The sequence below is a fragment of the Canis lupus genome, chromosome 13, assembly GCF_048164855.1.
Source record: "Canis lupus baileyi chromosome 13, mCanLup2.hap1, whole genome shotgun sequence".
Lineage (NCBI taxonomy): Eukaryota > Metazoa > Chordata > Mammalia > Carnivora > Canidae > Canis > Canis lupus.
Genome location: NC_132850.1, coordinates 63,999,439 through 64,016,946, shown reverse-complemented (window position 1 = coordinate 64,016,946; position 17,508 = coordinate 63,999,439). Strand labels below are relative to the sequence as shown.

Below are 17,508 nucleotides of genomic sequence, written 5' to 3'. Positions count from 1 at the left end.
TGCATAGAAGATTGCTCTTTGCATTTGGAAATGAAGTAACAGAATCAAAACTTAGGAAAATGAAGCATAATAAAAATGATTTAGAGAATGGACTTGAGAAGCAGGTGGTTTGAGCTTGAGGCTCATGTCTGATGGTCCCTGGATGGGAGACTGATCTCATGGCCTTTCCTCCTCTGTAAATTGAAGTAGAGAATTATACCTATATCACGGGGTAATTACAGTGTTTGAAAAGTGACTGATATAGAGATGGTGCTGAACAGCATTGTCATTGTTCTATGATTCTGGACTCTATGTGGGTATTGAGGGTTCTTGCTCATAACCCAACGTCTTAACGTCTCTAGAAGCCATGTGACAGTAAGACATTTGGAACAGCTTTGGGTCTCCAAGTAAAGGGAAGCATATTTTCTTGCAGCAGCAGATCTGGTTTTGAGGGTGCCTCCCTGCCCCGCCACCTTACTTATCACTGCGACCACCACCCTCATCACCATTCCTTTCTAACGTACTTGACCCTCCTGTACCCGTGTGTGCGCACACTCACACACACACTCACAGAGTGATGATTGAGTGACTCTGGCACACGTGCACGTACACTTTCATTATGATCCCATGTTCTGAATGACTTGTAGTCTGTGCTCTCTTGTGCCTACCTGCATGTCATTTAATTTGCTGGAGGGCTCAGCGGTTGAGCCTCTGCCTTTGGTCCAGGGCCTGATCCCGGGGTCCCAGGATTGAGTCCCATGTCGGGCTCCCTGCACGGAGCCTGCTTCTCCCTCTGCCTGGGTCTCTGCCTCTCTCTCTGGGTCTCTCATAAGTAAATAAATAAAATCTTAAAAAAATAATTTGCTGGTGTTTCTGCATGAAACACCTCTCTTGCCATTTCTCAAGGTAGTTTTTAGGCTATGTACTCTGACTCCGATTATGGCAGGATGAGGCAGGTACCACTCAGTATGTGCCTCCATTATGCTCCTGCCCTGACTGTGTCTCTATAGACTGTAAATTGCATGAGAAGAGAGACGGTGTGCGTGTACTTTCATCTGCTCGTGGCCAGAGTCTAACACGGGACCCGGCAAATAGAAAGCATTACAAGAATACTTGCCTAAAAGCGCACATCCTCCCCTCCCTTATTTCCTTACTTCCTCTGCTTTCCATTTTTCCCCCTCTCTTCCTTCTGTAAGTGGACTCAATACAATAATTAAGTGCAGTAAAAAATGAAAACAAATACATGAATATATTTCAGTGGTTACTAGTACTAATCATTTCTTCCATAATACTTAAAACTTACTAACATTCAGACCTTATCAAAGGGCAAATGAGGAGCACAGAGCACCAATAAAACTAGATATTATATGTTTAACATTACCATTGAGCCAAATTAAAAAAAAGTTCACTTTTGCATACATTCAGAATGAAAAAGGAAGCAGAATTGTATGTTCTGTATCTTAGATATGTGGAACTTTCTCTTTTTTTCAACTTAAAACACGTGTAATATGATATTTCTTGCTTTGCATCAGATTATTCTAAGTGGAATCTTGTTCCCTTAAAAATGTTCTGGTAATTTCCGCTGCAGGGTGCAATTAGGTGAGAACATCTTGTGCATTTACTTGAGTTTCATTTCTGTACTCCTTACTCGAGCGATAGCTCTTTGTGTCTTTTTTTTTTTTTAAGGATGAGATAGCTATAGTGAAAAATAGTAGGCATTGGAGGATTATTTGCAAATCTGAAGAACTGTGAAAAGTGTCTGTGTGTTTGTGCATAATATATTCATACTTCTGGAGAATGGTTCTCATTTCAGAATTTATTTTTGTCGGGTCATAAAATAAATACAGAGGATCATCCTATTTTATTATTTAAAGTGCATATATTATTTAGGGACTCGCTTAATATAAAATACAGCAGGTGAATTTCAACCATAGAACTTTTTGGTTTTTCTTTTGATTTCGGTGGATACATTTTAATGCGATTTCCTGACTATCGAGTCCATTCCATGAATACTTTCACATGTAAGTGTCAGATTTTCCTTCGCTCTGTTATGTGGACTTGCTATAACTGTGGTAAATTGATCTTACTGGTATGGTTCTAAAAGGGTGTGAAATGGCAAATCTAAGTTATTAAAAGACTCTAAGTTTAACGTTTTTAAGTTTTGGCTGCTGGTATCTGAAGTCAGCTTTCTCTGACTTCCTAATTATATATTTTGTTTATTATATTGTTTAATGGAAAAAAAGTCTCACGGTGAAGCATGAGCTTAATCAATTAGCAGATACTTCATAAGAGCAGTTTGCACTGTTTTAAAAATTTGTTTATTCTGCAGATTGCTTATGGTACAAGAGTCTATTAGCAGGCATGCAGATTATAATTTTTGCATTGGTTTCTTTTATGTGTAGTTTAAGAGTGATTTAAAGTTTTCTATTGTGTGTAGCTTATTTTAATTTGAGCTATAAAAGACACAACTCTTTATATGATTACCTGTGTCATAAAATTCGACTGTGATTTATTTTAATGTAAGTTTTAGTGTGCAAACACATTTTCCCATGGTTACGTTTGTTGATAGTTCTTGCTTTTTGACAATTACAGTATAAGGGAAGAGAGAAGGAACTGATGTGTGTCCTAAATCATATGCAAAGTAGGAGCAAAATATTGTTATTGCTTTTATCTCTCTCCTTTGTCATAAGGAAAATACTATTTTAATATGATCTTTATGACTACCAAAGTAGCTAGAAATTTTCAAGCATTTGGAGTTGTGACATTTTATTATTCCTTGGATTCACGCCATTTTTGCAGAAAAATACTGCAAACAGGGATGCATGAAGTTTGGGAGGTGTGTCTAAGTACATCCCCCCTATGATATCGACCACTGTGGTTCAAGGTGAGGTCCACAGGTGGATGCTGACCTACAACCTGTGTGCAAGAGGTACAGACATTGGGAGTGAGGATTGAAAAAAATTGCCATAGCAAATTGAGAGAGAAAAAAATCATATCGATGAACTCTAGTAGTAATGAATTTGGGTTTGCATTTTTTGATTTTTGAGTCTGTTTTTATTTCATTTTTCAAATAATTCATCTTATTGACCTTTACAAAAGGTTTGCTGTGCAGTAGATTTCGAAAAGTAAAACATTCTTAAGTCCAGATAGTTTTTGAAGCACTGCTCTGTAGCACAGGCATACACAGCGAGGTTTACTGAATCCTGAAACTAAAGAACGATTTGAATTACCCTTTCTTGAAAATTTTGAAAATAGAATAATGAAATGTCACTTGAGGAGAAGAGTTTCCAGCACCCTGTTGTGGTATAGCACCTCTGCAATGGCCTCCAGCGACTTCCCGTAGCCGATACTCATGCCTGCGTGCTTACGTTTGGGCTGGGCTTGGTGACTCACGTCCAAGAAATGAAACAGCACAACAGTGAGGGGGCACCACCCTGAAATGAGCTTTAAAGAGGCCACTTTCTTTATTAGGCGTCTTCGTTCATTCTCTGAGTGAGTCCTCAGTGCAAGGGAAGCCCTGGTGTGAGCTGCCCGGTGGAGAGGCCCGTGTGTCCAGAACTGGACTGAGCCAGGCCGTGACTGAGGCTCTCAGCCTGAAAGTTAGGAAAGAAAGAAAATTTGGTAGAAAATCACGTGATAGATCAGATGATCCCACCTCGGTCAAACCTTCAGAAGAGAATGCGGCCCTGGTTTGCATCCTGACTGCACCTTGGGACGGATTCTTGACCTTTGGAAATTGTCAGAATCAACAGCCGCTAAACTGTGGTAGGCAGCCGTAGACAGCTCAGATTCCTGTCTTAAAGAAGATGGGAGTGAGCCTGGGTGACTCTGTTAATCATGTGTCTTCAGTTCAGGTCATGGTTCTGGGTCCTGGGGTCCTGGGTCCGGGATCCTGGGGTCCTGGGGTCCTGGGTCCTGGGTGCTGGGATTCTGAGTCCCAGGGTCCTGGGATTCTGGGTCCCGGGGTCCTGGGGTCCTGGGATCCTGGGGTCCTGGGTCCTGGGATTGAGTCCTACTTTGGCTTCATGTTCCGTGCAGGGAGGAGTGAAGGATCTGCTTCTCCCTCTACCTTGCTCATACTTACTCTCTCTCTCTCAGGTAAATAAATAAAATCTTTAAAGGAAAATAAAAGAAGCCAGGAAGTGTCTCACTCACTACCAGTGCACAGAGAATCAAGTAGTTCCCTAAGGACTGTGTTTTGGCCGCTATCTCCATATAATCAGTTACTACTGACTGTAAATACCTATGGGCTGGGTTAGTTTTTCAAAAATGACTGTGTTGATGTTTTTGATGCTATTATCCTTAGATCAGTCTTTTAAGACACCTGAAATCTGAAACTTAAATATTGGGACAAACCCGAAGATAGATACATTACAATAAACTTTGAAATTGAACCAAAGAATCTTTTTTCCAGAAAGTTTTCTATCTCTGTAATGCTGAAAAAGAAAGAAGATAATAGTCACAAAGCAAAGCTGGTAGGGCCAGAATAAATCGTATTTTAGATCAAAGATTTTGCAAACCAGCGAGCTATGAATATAAACACTTTTACCATAAATAATAGCAACTGTGCAGTAGAATCTCCATGTATATATGACGACATCAAATGATAATAATAATTGTAAAAACAAATAACAAATCGCCTTCAAAACAAAAATGAAGGGGTGCCTGGGTGGCTCAGTAGGTTACGCTCAGGTCACGATCACAGGATGATCACATGAATAAATAAAGAAATAAAATATTTTAAAAATAGGTATTTTCAGAAAGGTATTCACAGGTATTAACCGTGATAAAGGACATGGTTGAAATATTTGCAGTTAGGTTACAAAAATTACAAACTCCCTATTATTTAGTCTGAAGAGCATATTTTTACTGTGAAAGAAAAAACACAGAAATAGATTCTTGACTCAATAATAACTAACATTTCTGTTTCTTAAGATAGCACATTCTATAAATAATCTGTTTTCGCTTATGATTAACATATATTTTATGCAGTGTTTTGCCTATATTTTGAGTAATTCTACATTTTCATTGACTCGATGCTAAGGATTCATAACAGACTGATAATGTGTTTAACATATTCATATTGTATAAATTTATTTTTTATCTCTTTTAAAGATTTATTTAATTTATTTATTCATGAGTGAGAGAAAGGCAGAGACACAGACAGAGGGAAAAGCAGGCTCCATGCGGGGAGCCTGACGCGGGACTCGATCCTGGGACCCCCAGGTCATGACCTGAGCTGAAGGCAGATGCTCAACCGCTGAGCCACCTGGGTGTACAGGATAAACTTATTTTTATTTACATTTGATATGATGAACCATTCTCATATTTTTACTATAGTCAGTATTTAGTTAAGTAGTTTTTTACTCACAAATTACAGACACTCAGAAAATGCTGTTATAAATACCAAAAGTATATGAATTAAGTAGGGAAATATTAAATTTTTAAATTTTTTATATGAATTATTGTTTTATTATTATTTTACTATCTTGATCCAATAAGCAAACAATAACTATAGTTTTGATTTAATCTGAGAAATGTTCTATTATAAGAAGCACTGTTACAATACCTACAGGCATTTTACCTTTATCCCTTTGTTTTCACTCTAAATTGAAGATCACAATATCACATCTATTACACATTTGCAACCTGCTCCTAAAACCCTTTTTTTTAGATAACGTACCATCATGATTTTGAGAGTCACATCCTTACTTGGTTCCAAATTATCTATCTTGATTTCTTGTGCTGAAAGTTTGGAACAGTCACCCGTGGATTACACGCAAAGCCAGATGATGTGTTTATGGTCAGAAGGAGGAATCAAATACTTGGAAAACTTAGGAGCTTTAAGATGTGAGGATCGAATCACACAGATTCAGAACGCTAAACGCCATAAATACGTTTTCTTCCTTCAAAACATTTTATTTCCCTACGTGGAAGTAGATATCCCGTTAAATATTGTTTCCTCATTTTTATTTTATTCATTATTTATTTGTTATTTATTTTTTTTTAAGATTCTATTTATTTATTCTTGAGAGATGCAGAGAGAGAGGCAGAGACACAGGCAGAGGGAGAAGCAGGCTCCCACTAGGGAGCCCGACGTGGGACTCGATCCTGGGACCCCAGGGTCACGACCTGGCCCAAGGGCAGACACTCAACCACTGAGCCCCCCTGGCATCCCTGTTCCCTCACATTTAAGTGGCTGTTTTGGGTCGGAGGCAAGCACAGAATGGGGTGTGGTGTGGGGTCTTTCCCGGTGTGTGAGCAACTCGACATGACCTCACAGGCTTTGGCCTCTGGTCCACACTGGGCCTGGCGTGCGCTGGGGTCCACAGACAGTGTGGACCAGGATGTGTGCAGGGTGGTCAGGGCCGGCTTCCCAGGACACTTGGTATAGACCAGCTGGGCCTGGCCCACGGCCGCCGCGGTTGGTCTGGGGGGGGGGTGAAGTGTCCAAATGCGCGGCCTCCAGGCCCTACTTCTGGGCTTCAGGTCCCCCCTCTGCTTCTCACCTGCTGAGTAAGACTTCGGGGATACTTCCTCCATCCACCATCATTTTCCTTATTTGCCACATAGGAGTGATGTTAGAAACACCTCCCACGGGGCCCGGAGGCCAGCGCCCGCCACAGCTCCCGGTGCAGTGACGCCAGGCGCTGTTGGACTCCATCCCTCCCGTGCGCTAGTGTCCTCAGGGCTACATGGGGTCCCCAGCACTCAACTGCCCTTATTTTCTTTAGTAAGACAAAGTATGTTCTGTGTCTTTCCCTGATATCTGTGGATCACAAGTTTTGTTTATTGATGTAGAAGTGACTGTATATATACATACATATACATATGGAAGGAGTTTGACATCAACTTGTAGAGATTTCAGGGACAGTTGAGGGATTCAGTCCACGGCGCTGCCCTTTGACACAATTCATTTTATTTATGTGTTTAATCTGTGGTGAGTCCGGAAACATAAAGTGCTTTCTAAGAAATAAAGCGTTCACCAAAGTGTTAAAAATGAATTCTTTCAGGGTCCTACGACATCACTTGGAAAAAATGAGTGGTGCTTGGGGAATAAATGTGACATTTGGGGGCCTGAAGCAGATAGGTCGTCTCAAATAGATAATTCCTTTATATCTAGACAAAGCTTACTTACTCTATCTTGTAATCAAATCAAGTGCTAAGTATTTCTATACTTTGTGAAATATAGTGGCTTAACCATGAGACAAGGCATTCTTCCCATTATACGGTGAGATGTGTGAATCAGTCGTAATATATAACATATATTTAAAGAGTCAGATTTCCATTGTTTTTAAAATATTTTTATATTTATATATTATATATAATATATTAATATCAATATTAATTATATATAATATATTTTCAGATATTATATATCATATTTTTATGAATGTATTTATATATTTATATATAATTAATATTTATATATAAATTATATATAAATTTATTATTTATATAATATATTTATATAATATAATTATATATATTATATATATTACATTAATTATAATATAATTATATATTAATATAATTCTATATATAATATAATATAATTTATATAATATATTATATATATTTATTTATATATAAATTATATGTATAATTTTATATATGTTATATAATATATATAATATATAATATATTTCTCATTGCTTATAGAAGTCGCAGTGCCTCCTGATTCAGCTGAGCTATTGAAACACGTAGGCAACACGAGTTAATGCTCGTAGGGAAATTCTGAAGTTTTGTATAAGAGGGTTTCAGAACATACAAAATACCAAAATCCTAGGAAATGTATCTTTTACTCCTTAACATAGATTCACGTGGTTGTCATCAGAGTGCCTTCAATTCTGTGGACATGTAAAAAGGCTCACCAAGTTTTTGTTAGTAAGTGGAGCTTATTATACTTACTTTTGCTTTGATTCTAGAGATTTGAAACAAACAACAAAATCGTTGTGAAAAGGTTAAAAGTCAGGGATCTTCCTGTCTTTTGTATTTCCCCTATATATAGACATTTTGCTGATTTACTTGCTCCTTGGGAATAAATGGAGTCTTTCAGTGGGACTTTTGGCCCAGGCTCTCCTCCCACGAAAAGTTCTAGGGGCGGGAGACACTCTAATTCCCGATGTGATTTTGTCACCTGAACCTGAATTTTTCCAACTGCAGGCGTTTCTTGCCGTTGTTTTCTGAATCCCAGGTTGGCTTTTTTTTGTTTGTTTTTTTTTGTTTTTTTTTTTTTTTTTATCCAAATTGAAGCTTGAGAACAACCAACGTTCACACAAAGCTTTTTGAGGCAAAAGAAATTGTGCCTGAATGAACACTTATGTGAAAATACGTTTATTCTGGCAAAATTCCTCTAATGAGGTGAAACCATTTTCAGAAAAAAAAAAAAAAAAGAAGCCTAGTGATGTGAGAACACAAAGAAAAATATCTAAAAATAGTTAATCGGCTACTTTGTTTCACTATCAGAGTCAGATCCCCACCGTGGCCAGAGAAGGACTTAACCAGAACAACCAGGTCATGTTTTGCATTGATTACACGTTCTCAGACAGCTACGGCCCCAAACCAGCCCAACCTGATCGTGTGGTTCTTTTCCCCCACAAGATTTAGATTTCTTATTTGGAAAGCAATCTTAGAAAATCAAGATTGGTCACTTCCAATAAGATAAAACCTGTTACTTTTCAATGTCTTGATTGCAGTGTCGCTAACACAGAGTGACATGTTGCTTTCGGGTGCGCAATACAGGGATTCAACAGTTTCACCCGCTGCCCCTGTGCTCATCCTGAGGTCACTCAGTCCCCTTCAACTGCCCCCACCGCCCACTCCAGAACCATCCTTTTGTTCTCTGGAGTGAAGACTCTGTTTTTTGGTTGTTGTTTTGTTTTGTTTTGTTTTTTGTTTTTTTTCTCTTTTTCCCTTCATTCATTTGTTTTGTTTTTTAAATCATACATATGAGTGGAATCCTATGGTATTCGTCTCTCTCTCTGACTTATTTTGCTTCGCCTTATACTGTCTGGCTCCACCCGTGTTGTAAATGGCAAGAGTTCACGCTTCCCTGTGGCTGAGCGCTACTCCTCTGCACACACGCACCCGCTGCTCCCCTAAGTTGGCGGCCGTAAATGCTTCTGCAATAAACATAGGGAGGCATCGATCCTTTCCCATTGGCGTTTTTGTATTATTTGGGTAAACACCCGGGAGTGCAATTAGTGAATCATAGGGTAGTTGTGTTCTTAGATCTTCCTGCAGTGGCTGCACCAACACTGTGAGCATTCCTGGCGGGCAGGAGGGTGCCCTCTCCTTCACAGCCTCGCTCACACTTGTTGTTTGAGGCCTTGATTTTAGCCAACGCAACAGGTGTGATGGGTGTGTTATTCTGAAGGAAGTTATTTAATATGGTTGAGGTCATATTGTCTGTCTGTCTACCCACCTCCACTTGATCCCTGCCTGTCTGTCTAGAGGCTGGTGTTTTAAGCACTGCGTGTTGCATGACACATGTTGCTTTCAGGGGCGCCCGGGGGGCCCAGCGGGTGAGCACCTGCCTTGGGCCCAGGCCATGACCCCGGGTCTTGGGATCGAGTTCTGCGTTGGGCTCCCCACAGGGAGCCTGCTTCTCCCTCTGCCTGGGTCTCTGCCTCTCTCTCTGGGGCTCCCCTGAATGAATAATAAAATCCTAAACAACCCCAAGCACATTGCTTTGCCGTGGCTGAGTGTCAGTGCTGAAGGTGCCAGGAGCTCAGCGCGGCTCCTGTCCTCCCGCCGTCGCCTGAGTGCAGGGAGCCTGATGCCGGGGCGCCGGCGGCCGCGCTGCACAAGAGGCCCAGCTGGAAGCGGAGCCCTGGCCTCCTGGCTTGGCCTCCTGGCAGTGACCCCGGTGATGAGTGGCCGGCTTTCGGGGAGCTCGCCATGTCTGTTGCTGGGTATTTTGGGGGGCACTCGCAGTCCAGGCGTCCCAGGGTGCTCAGGCCAGTGCCTCTGTGGAGCAGGGAGGCCTTGGCAGCCCCTTCGTGCACACACGGCCAGACCCCATCTACACTGTCTGCAACTAACCGCAGGCACCTTGCTCAGAGGCGCCAGTATTTTTTCCCAACTTCAGTCCAGGATCTGAGGTCTACATAATTTTCTTTCTTTTCTTTTTTTTTTTTTTAAGACTTTAATTATTTATTTGAGAGAGGTGGGGGTGGAGAGAGACAGAGGGGAGAGCACAGGGGCCTGGGAGCGGAGAGGGGGCAGAGGGAAAGGGGAAGCAGAGCAGCCTCCCTGCAGAGCCCAGCAGGTGCCACAGCAGGTGCCTGGTTGCACCACTTGCGAAAGGGATGCACCCACCACGTGGTAAAGTCAGCCTTAAATTTACATTTTCCTTTCTCCAGATCCACCATGTATTCTCATCATCTAGGTCAGTTTTCTTGTGCTTCACGTTTTGTTTTGTTTGGTCATGCTTCACGAGAAATCCCGACTCCTCTCCTTGCTGGGAGTGAGCGCTTCTAGGGTGGTAAAACAGCAAATACAATAGTCAGTAATTTTTTTTTCTTTTTTTTCTTTCTAAAAATTCTTTTCAGTTTACATGGCTCCTCCGTAGTGTCGTATACTCATATTTATTAAGCATATATCTAGTAAGTATATTGTAATGATTCTTTTCAATATTAAAGAGTTAAACTTCAGGCAAGATTTAATTAGGTCTGTATTTTTTTTTTTTTTTCAAGCTTCCAATTGCATTTTGATGAACTCCTTAGATATTCAATTATCATGTGACTGATTTGCAAAGTCTATTTATACTGTATGGGCTAGTGCAGACCCCTTGGTATTTCGCTGCCGTGTTATACCAGTGGAAAATGAAGTTGTGTAACTAGACACTGGTGACATACTTTTGTAGCTTATTAGCTTAGGGTAATTACCTGCATGTTCTACTGCACATTGAATTGCAATTGAAGGTGTTGCATTATAATATTTAGGTGACGCGGCAACCAAATATAATTGAATTATCATAGTAAACTTTGACTTGCAATGAAAATGAACACATTTATTGAAAAACATTTCTATGACATGTAAGCAATGTGTTCCCTTTTGATAACTATTGTTTTTCTCTTGTTCCTTTTTTTTTATTTTTTTTTTATTTATTTATTTTTATAATTCGCTGCTTGCCATTGCAGGAAGTAGAGGTTTGTATTCGGCTTCTGTATTTCATATTTTATTCTAGATTTTATATGAATCTTTACAATCAAATTATTCACATCCACTCAATTCACATTATTTTCCTCCTTAGGATGATTATTTCCACACTTGGAGTCCAGGAAAGGCCTTCGATCAGGGTAAGAATCTATTTTAAATAAAAATCTTTACATGTTTATAATCACTGTACTTTAAGTTGGTATTTATTGTTTGTTAGATTCTTCTGATACTAAATAGGAGAGCTTAGATCATGGAAATGTTCATACAACAATTAATTTCATTACCAGAATAGCGTAGTCAGGAATAAGTGAATTAGATGCCTTGATTATGTCAGGACGTCTTTCATTTTTAGATACATATCTTAGATTGCCTGATCCGGGCTTCCGAGCTTCATCTTGCCCATTTTTATTACCTGATACAAATCACTTCATCCAGGTCTCAAGTACACTCAGGCTCATTCACTAGGAAATAGACTCATTTGTGCAAAATTTCAAAACAAATGACTTTGCAGTCTGTGTTTCAGTTAATAAAAGCTTTCATTTAAAACAGCGCAGACTGGTAATTAGACTCAGTCGGGGTCTTAGTAAGACCCCAAAGGAGAAGTCGTGGATGAAACCAAGGTTCTCTCACCTCCATGCACGGTTTGCGCTTGAGAAGGGAAAGCAGAAAAGATGCTCGGGAAAGGAAAATGCGCATGAGAATAGAAACATCCAGCACAATGCAATCATAATGATGGGGACAGTTAAGCACACTTGTTTGTGAAATTCTACAGCATTAGGGACTCCTCCTTCTAGAGACTAGTACAAAAAAATTTTCTACTTTACGTTAACTATGGCAAACCTTACAGAAGATAGGTCTTCCTGAAGTGGGACCATTTAAAAATAGAAGCTTTTAAGTATGACTTGTAATAAGTCCTTAGAGGAATCTTAGGGGATTTTGCTGTGTCTCGCAATTTTTTTTTTTTTTTTTTTTTTTTTTTGGTGTGTGTGTCTCCCAGTTTTTGACTTCACATGCTCAAGGTCTGCTGCAACAGCCAACCTTGCCAAGTGAGACCGACCTGAGCGGCCCTAGCTAGGGACGCCCATCAACACTGATGTTGGTGTGAGCTCTCAGTCGCTCACACCCAGTGCCCTCGTTCATATTAGTTTCTCTCTGCTATCCTTCACCCGATTTCACTAGTAATATCTAGAGTGTTTGTGGAATCTGCATTTTATAATTCTGAAAGGTATTTTTGATTTTGCTAACAATATATAAATCAAGCCCAAATGTACTAAAAGACAGGTAATACGGAAATAATGAGATATAGGCTGAGATACATTTGCAAACTTTCTTGGGAAGTGAATTTTTATGATGGAATGATAAACCTCGGAAAAACCAGAATTATCCATGAAATAGATCTTAACACTTAAATTTGCCATACTGGATGCATCCAATTACGATAAGATTATTTGTGGGGTGTGTGTGTGTGTGTGTGTGTGTGTGTGTGTGTGATAATTTGTTGAATTACGATTTATCTCCTGTTTAAAAAAGAAAAAAAAAGAGGAAAAAAAAAAGATTATTATAAGGAGGCTTCCAAACCCTGGTGAGATTGATTTACTTTAATTTTTCAAAGATGATTTTAACCTACTAATTTGCCAAAAATATCCTATTTATTGGGCAGAGAGAAGCTCCCGACATAATAATAGCTAATAGTTGCGTCCAGTCGCTATTCTAAGTACTCAGTATACGAGTCCATTGAATCTCGGCGGGAACCCTGTCAAGTAGAGGAGGAAAGTGAGGCACTTAAGAGGCTTAAGCTCCTGCTCAAGTTCATAGTCCCGCAAAGTGGCAGAGTCAGGATTTGGGTCCAGGCAACCCGACCCCTGAGCCCCATTTCCTAACTACTGTGTGACACCGTCACTCCTACGATAGCCTTAAAATGAAATAATGACATCCTGCTGGTATTTTGAGGTTTATGCTTTAAAAATGAGTATCTGCTTGAGTGAACATTAGAAATAGAGCTAGTGGCTGTGTTTCTATATTTTAAAAGAATATTTTTGGATTTTCAGGCCCGGGGTTCTGATTGATTGAACATGCATAGTTGATAAACATAGATGGGGAAGTTTTTTTTTGTATCAAAAGAAAAAAAAAGAAAAATGCAAAAAAACTAGATTGATATAAATATATTTGTTTTGGTTTTGAGTCATATTAACCCATTGGTAGACCCTGGGTTACTCCCTGAGGGGTGAGACAAATTGTCTTCTTCTCATCTGTCTCTGACTAAGAGAGATGGCGGGCATCACTTGGATAGGAGAGGCTTGAGATTTGATGATTTGTAATGTATCTTGTGTTTTTATGATGAAAGAATCTTGCTAAGTACCATTTTCAAAATCTGAACTTTTGGACATAAAATAATTTATGACTTTTTAGAGGTATTTATAATTTTTAATATACTCTCATGGTATGTGGACATCCATGTCACATCTCAATATCAGTTGATTTTCTCCAGTCTCTTGGGGACTGTTTGCATATTTCTTTTTTTTTTTTTTTTTAAGAATTTATTTATTCATGAGAGACACAGAGAGAGAGTCAGAGATGCAGGCAGAGGGAGAAGCAGGCTCCCTGTGGGGAGCCCGACGTGGGACTCGATCCCAGGTCTCCAGAATCACGCCCCAGACTGAAGGCGACGCTAAACCGCTGAGCCCCCGGGGCTGCCCTGCCTGCATATTTCTTGAAAGAAATGAAGAAAATATTGCCTTAGCATAACATTTTTTTAGCATTACATTTTTTCATGCCGATATTTATACCATTTTAACTGTCCACATTGTGAATTATATCTTCCTTTTCTACAGAATGGTCCACAAAATATGCAGAAATTAAAATATTACTAATGGAAAAAATAATTTTTCATGACAAATGGTGCAATTTCTCATCACCAAATCCTTTCTACATATATGCATAAGTATGCGCAAGTGTACATACGTAAGCATATGCATCATTTACACATGTGTAGACACACACGTATTTGCCTCTATAAACTTTCTTCTATCTTACTAGGACCCAACTGATTGTTCCTATAGAGCTTATCTACCTCGCGGTTTACCTGTGAAAAAAGTTTTTCCTCTTCTGAGTTACTTTTCATAAATCACAATATATCAGCATTGGTTTTTTTTTTGTTGTTGTTGTTGTTACTGTTTTACCAGTAAGAGTTTTAGTAAGTTTTAGGAAAATATAATAGTCTCAAATAAATTCAAGTAAAACTATTTTGGGGTGATAAAATCTGCTTTATAATAAAGGAAAGCATACTGATGCCAAAAATAGACTCTTTGTATCTCCCCACGTAGGATCTTCTGTGCCACTGCTTCTGTTCATTAGTGCAGCTAATCATGAGTTGACACAACAGAAATTGACTGAAAGAGAGTTTTAATGAGGACATGAATCTTCTTGAATATGACATGAAAATTTAATGTTTACTATGACAAATTTAGAGGGTAGATGCACGAATGAAACTATACAGTGGTGGCATGATCAAGATTTTAAACAATTTGATGAGCTTTAGATAGGCTGTAACTTTGGAAAAAATCACTTTTTGGGCACCTGGGTCTGTTAGGGGTCTGACCTTGGCTCAGATCGTGATCCCAGGTCCTGGGATGGAGCCCCAGGTCAGGCTCCCCGCTCAGCTGGGAGCCGCCGTCTCCCTCTGCCTGCCACCCCCCTGCTTATTATACTCTCTCTCTCAAATAAATGAGTATCTTTGTAAAAAAATTAAAAATAAATTAAAAAAAAATCACTGTTTTCCTTTTCATTGCATTAACCCTGCCTTGTTTTAAGTCATGGACTTTTTTTTAAAGATTTTATTTATTCATGAGACACAGAGAGAGAGAGGCAGAGACACAGGCAGAGGGAGAAGCAGGCTCCCTGCAGGGAGCCCGACGTGGGACTCGATCCCAGGACCCCGGGGTCACGGCCTGAGCCCAAGGCAGGTGCTCAACCGCTGAGCCACCCAGGCGTGCAGGCCATGGATTAATTTGGGTTTATAACAGATAAGGCATTGACATTCCTAGCAGGAATTCCTATCAGCTGTTTAGATAGTCTGCAGGTGCTGCAGTGCTATGTGTACAAGGAATACCTTCTATTGAAAAGTTCTCATCCCCAGGGTGTGATCTCCAGGCCCCCAGACGACATGGTTGGGGGCAGCGAGGGCTCTGTCCGCATCTCCCTGATGGTGCTGTGCCCCCGGGACCTCCCATGGCAGTGGATCAGTCAGCGGCCTAGTGATAATGAAGCTGCATCTAAACAGATGCTGAGAGGTCACTGCAGGTCCACCCGGCAGTGCTGGTGTGTCCCGCGGGTGTGCAGGGGACACCGCAGGACTCGGCTGGCCGTGGCCACGAAGACAGGTGCATGCTGGCCGTGGGCCCAGGGTGGCAGCCCTGAGGCCGGGGCTGCACCTGCAAGGACGGTAGAGCCCCAGGCTGGGCTGAGTCACCCCCCGCCTCTGTGGGGCCCCGGGCCGACCCCGCCAGCCCCCCTCTGCCGCACACCCCTCACCACCAGCAGGCCTGTGGGCCCTGGCTGTGACCTCTGGCCGTGACCTCTGGCCGTGACCTCTGGCTGCCGGGGAGGAGCTGAGCAGGCCCCTCCGGAGCCTGTGCTCCCCAGTGAGCAGAGCTGCTTGCTGCTCCCGCCTCTGTTCATTCTCGAAACTGAAAAGGACCAGGGTTGAGCACACACAGCCCTAACTTCGCTTTCCCTTCGAGCAACCAGGCGCCGCCTGTCCCGTGCATGACTTGGATCCCCACTTGTTGACGGGCGGTGGGGGGGGCCTTATGAATTTCTTCCTGTCCTTAGAGGGTGGCGATGGTAGCGGGGGGACAGAGGTCGGGGCTGTGCCTGCTCCACAGCAGGGGCGCGAGCTCCCACAGCGCTGCCCTGGGCCGGTGCTGGGCCTCCCGGCGCCTCTGCAGTGGGAAACCGGGGTTCTCCCAACTGAAGCTCAGTGAGGACATGTGCAAAGATAGGAGGTGATCCCAGTATTCTCTAAAAATGCTTTCAACCACTCAAAATGTAAATTCTGACCCCTCATGTGATTTGAACTATCATCTGATCAACTCACAAGAATGGATTTCGTATTTTTGTATCATTTGGGATAAATTACTTGTCGGGTATTCAGATGACACCAGCCATGTCAGTTTGCACTGTACATTAGTTAGACCATCCGGGGTGGCAACCTCGGCACTAGAAAGCCTGCAAAAAATAGCGTTCAACTTAGAATCGAATGGCGCGTGCTAATTTATTCCATGTCAAGTTTAGTGCACAAGAACTATCTAGGGTTTATACATGGGAAATGTATTTTCCCTTCCTATCCAATTCTGATTTCTTATACAAGAATGATATTTAATTTGTTTTATCCCACAATCTAGAAAAATAAATATAGGAGTATTCCATAAAATGCAGGAATCAGAAATCTTGCATTGCCCTATTTTATGTCAGTGCTACTTCTTCCGTTGAGTAATAAATATTGGATAAAGGTTTGCATTTTTAATGTAAGAGATAAAATCAAGATTAACAATGCTTCATTTGGTGCATATCACGGTAGCGCACATACACGTGTAGGAAGGCAAATTATATTTATTTCCTTTCAGTGACCTTGTGTGTTACTAAATTGTGAATCAAATGTATAGAGCAAGAGGTTGATTAAATATGCTTCAAAGGTCTTCAGATTTCAAGACGTAAGATTCTTATCTCAGACTTTGATAACCTAATGTAGTAATACGATGCAAAGATCGAAAAAAAAATGTAGATGGATATCTAGGAAGTCATAGTTTTTAATAGGAATCCTCCACTGCTTGCAGAGGTGACGTCCAGTCCTGCCTACACGTGAAACTTCCTACGCATTCATGTTAAAAGCACGGTTGCTAATCTGGGCTAGATTCTGGGCACTTGTGTGTGTGTGTCTGTGTGTGTTTTAATTTTTAAGAGTTGTGGTAAAATTCACATAGCATGAAATTTCACTATTTTAACCATTTTTATGTATATGGTTCAATGGTATTAATTCACATTGTTGTGAGATTTCCACCCTCTCTCTCCCCAGAACTCTCTTTTATCTTCCGAAACTGAGATACTATAGCCCTGAAACCCAGATTCCCTACTTCCCAGTTCTTGGCAAACAGCATCCTGTGTTCCACCTCCATGAATTTGAGTATTGGAAGTATGTCACATAAGTGGAATCATACAGAATTGGTCCTTTTGTGGCTGGTTTATTGCACTTGGCATTGTGACCGTGTTGTCGCGTGTGTCACAATTCCTTTTCTTCTTAAAGGCTGAATCACGTTCTAGCGTGTGTATACACTACATTTTTTTCAACTCATACGTTGATGGGTA

General features: G+C 40.8%; 1 protein-coding gene across 3 annotated transcripts in view; it reads left to right on the top strand.

Annotated features, from left to right (window-relative positions):
• Window positions 1-17,508, top strand: part of SPOCK3 (SPARC (osteonectin), cwcv and kazal like domains proteoglycan 3) — a 406,762-nt gene that overhangs the window by 127,467 nt on the left and 261,787 nt on the right. For 2 of the 3 annotated variants that reach the window (XM_072773845.1, XM_072773843.1), the window contains exon 2: window positions 11,240-11,285. The exons of the other annotated variant lie outside the window; for it this stretch is intronic. In XM_072773845.1, the coding sequence (XP_072629946.1) occupies window positions 11,240-11,285 (46 nt within the window). The remainder of the gene's footprint in view (window positions 1-11,239; window positions 11,286-17,508) is intronic. 3 annotated transcript variants of the gene reach the window in all.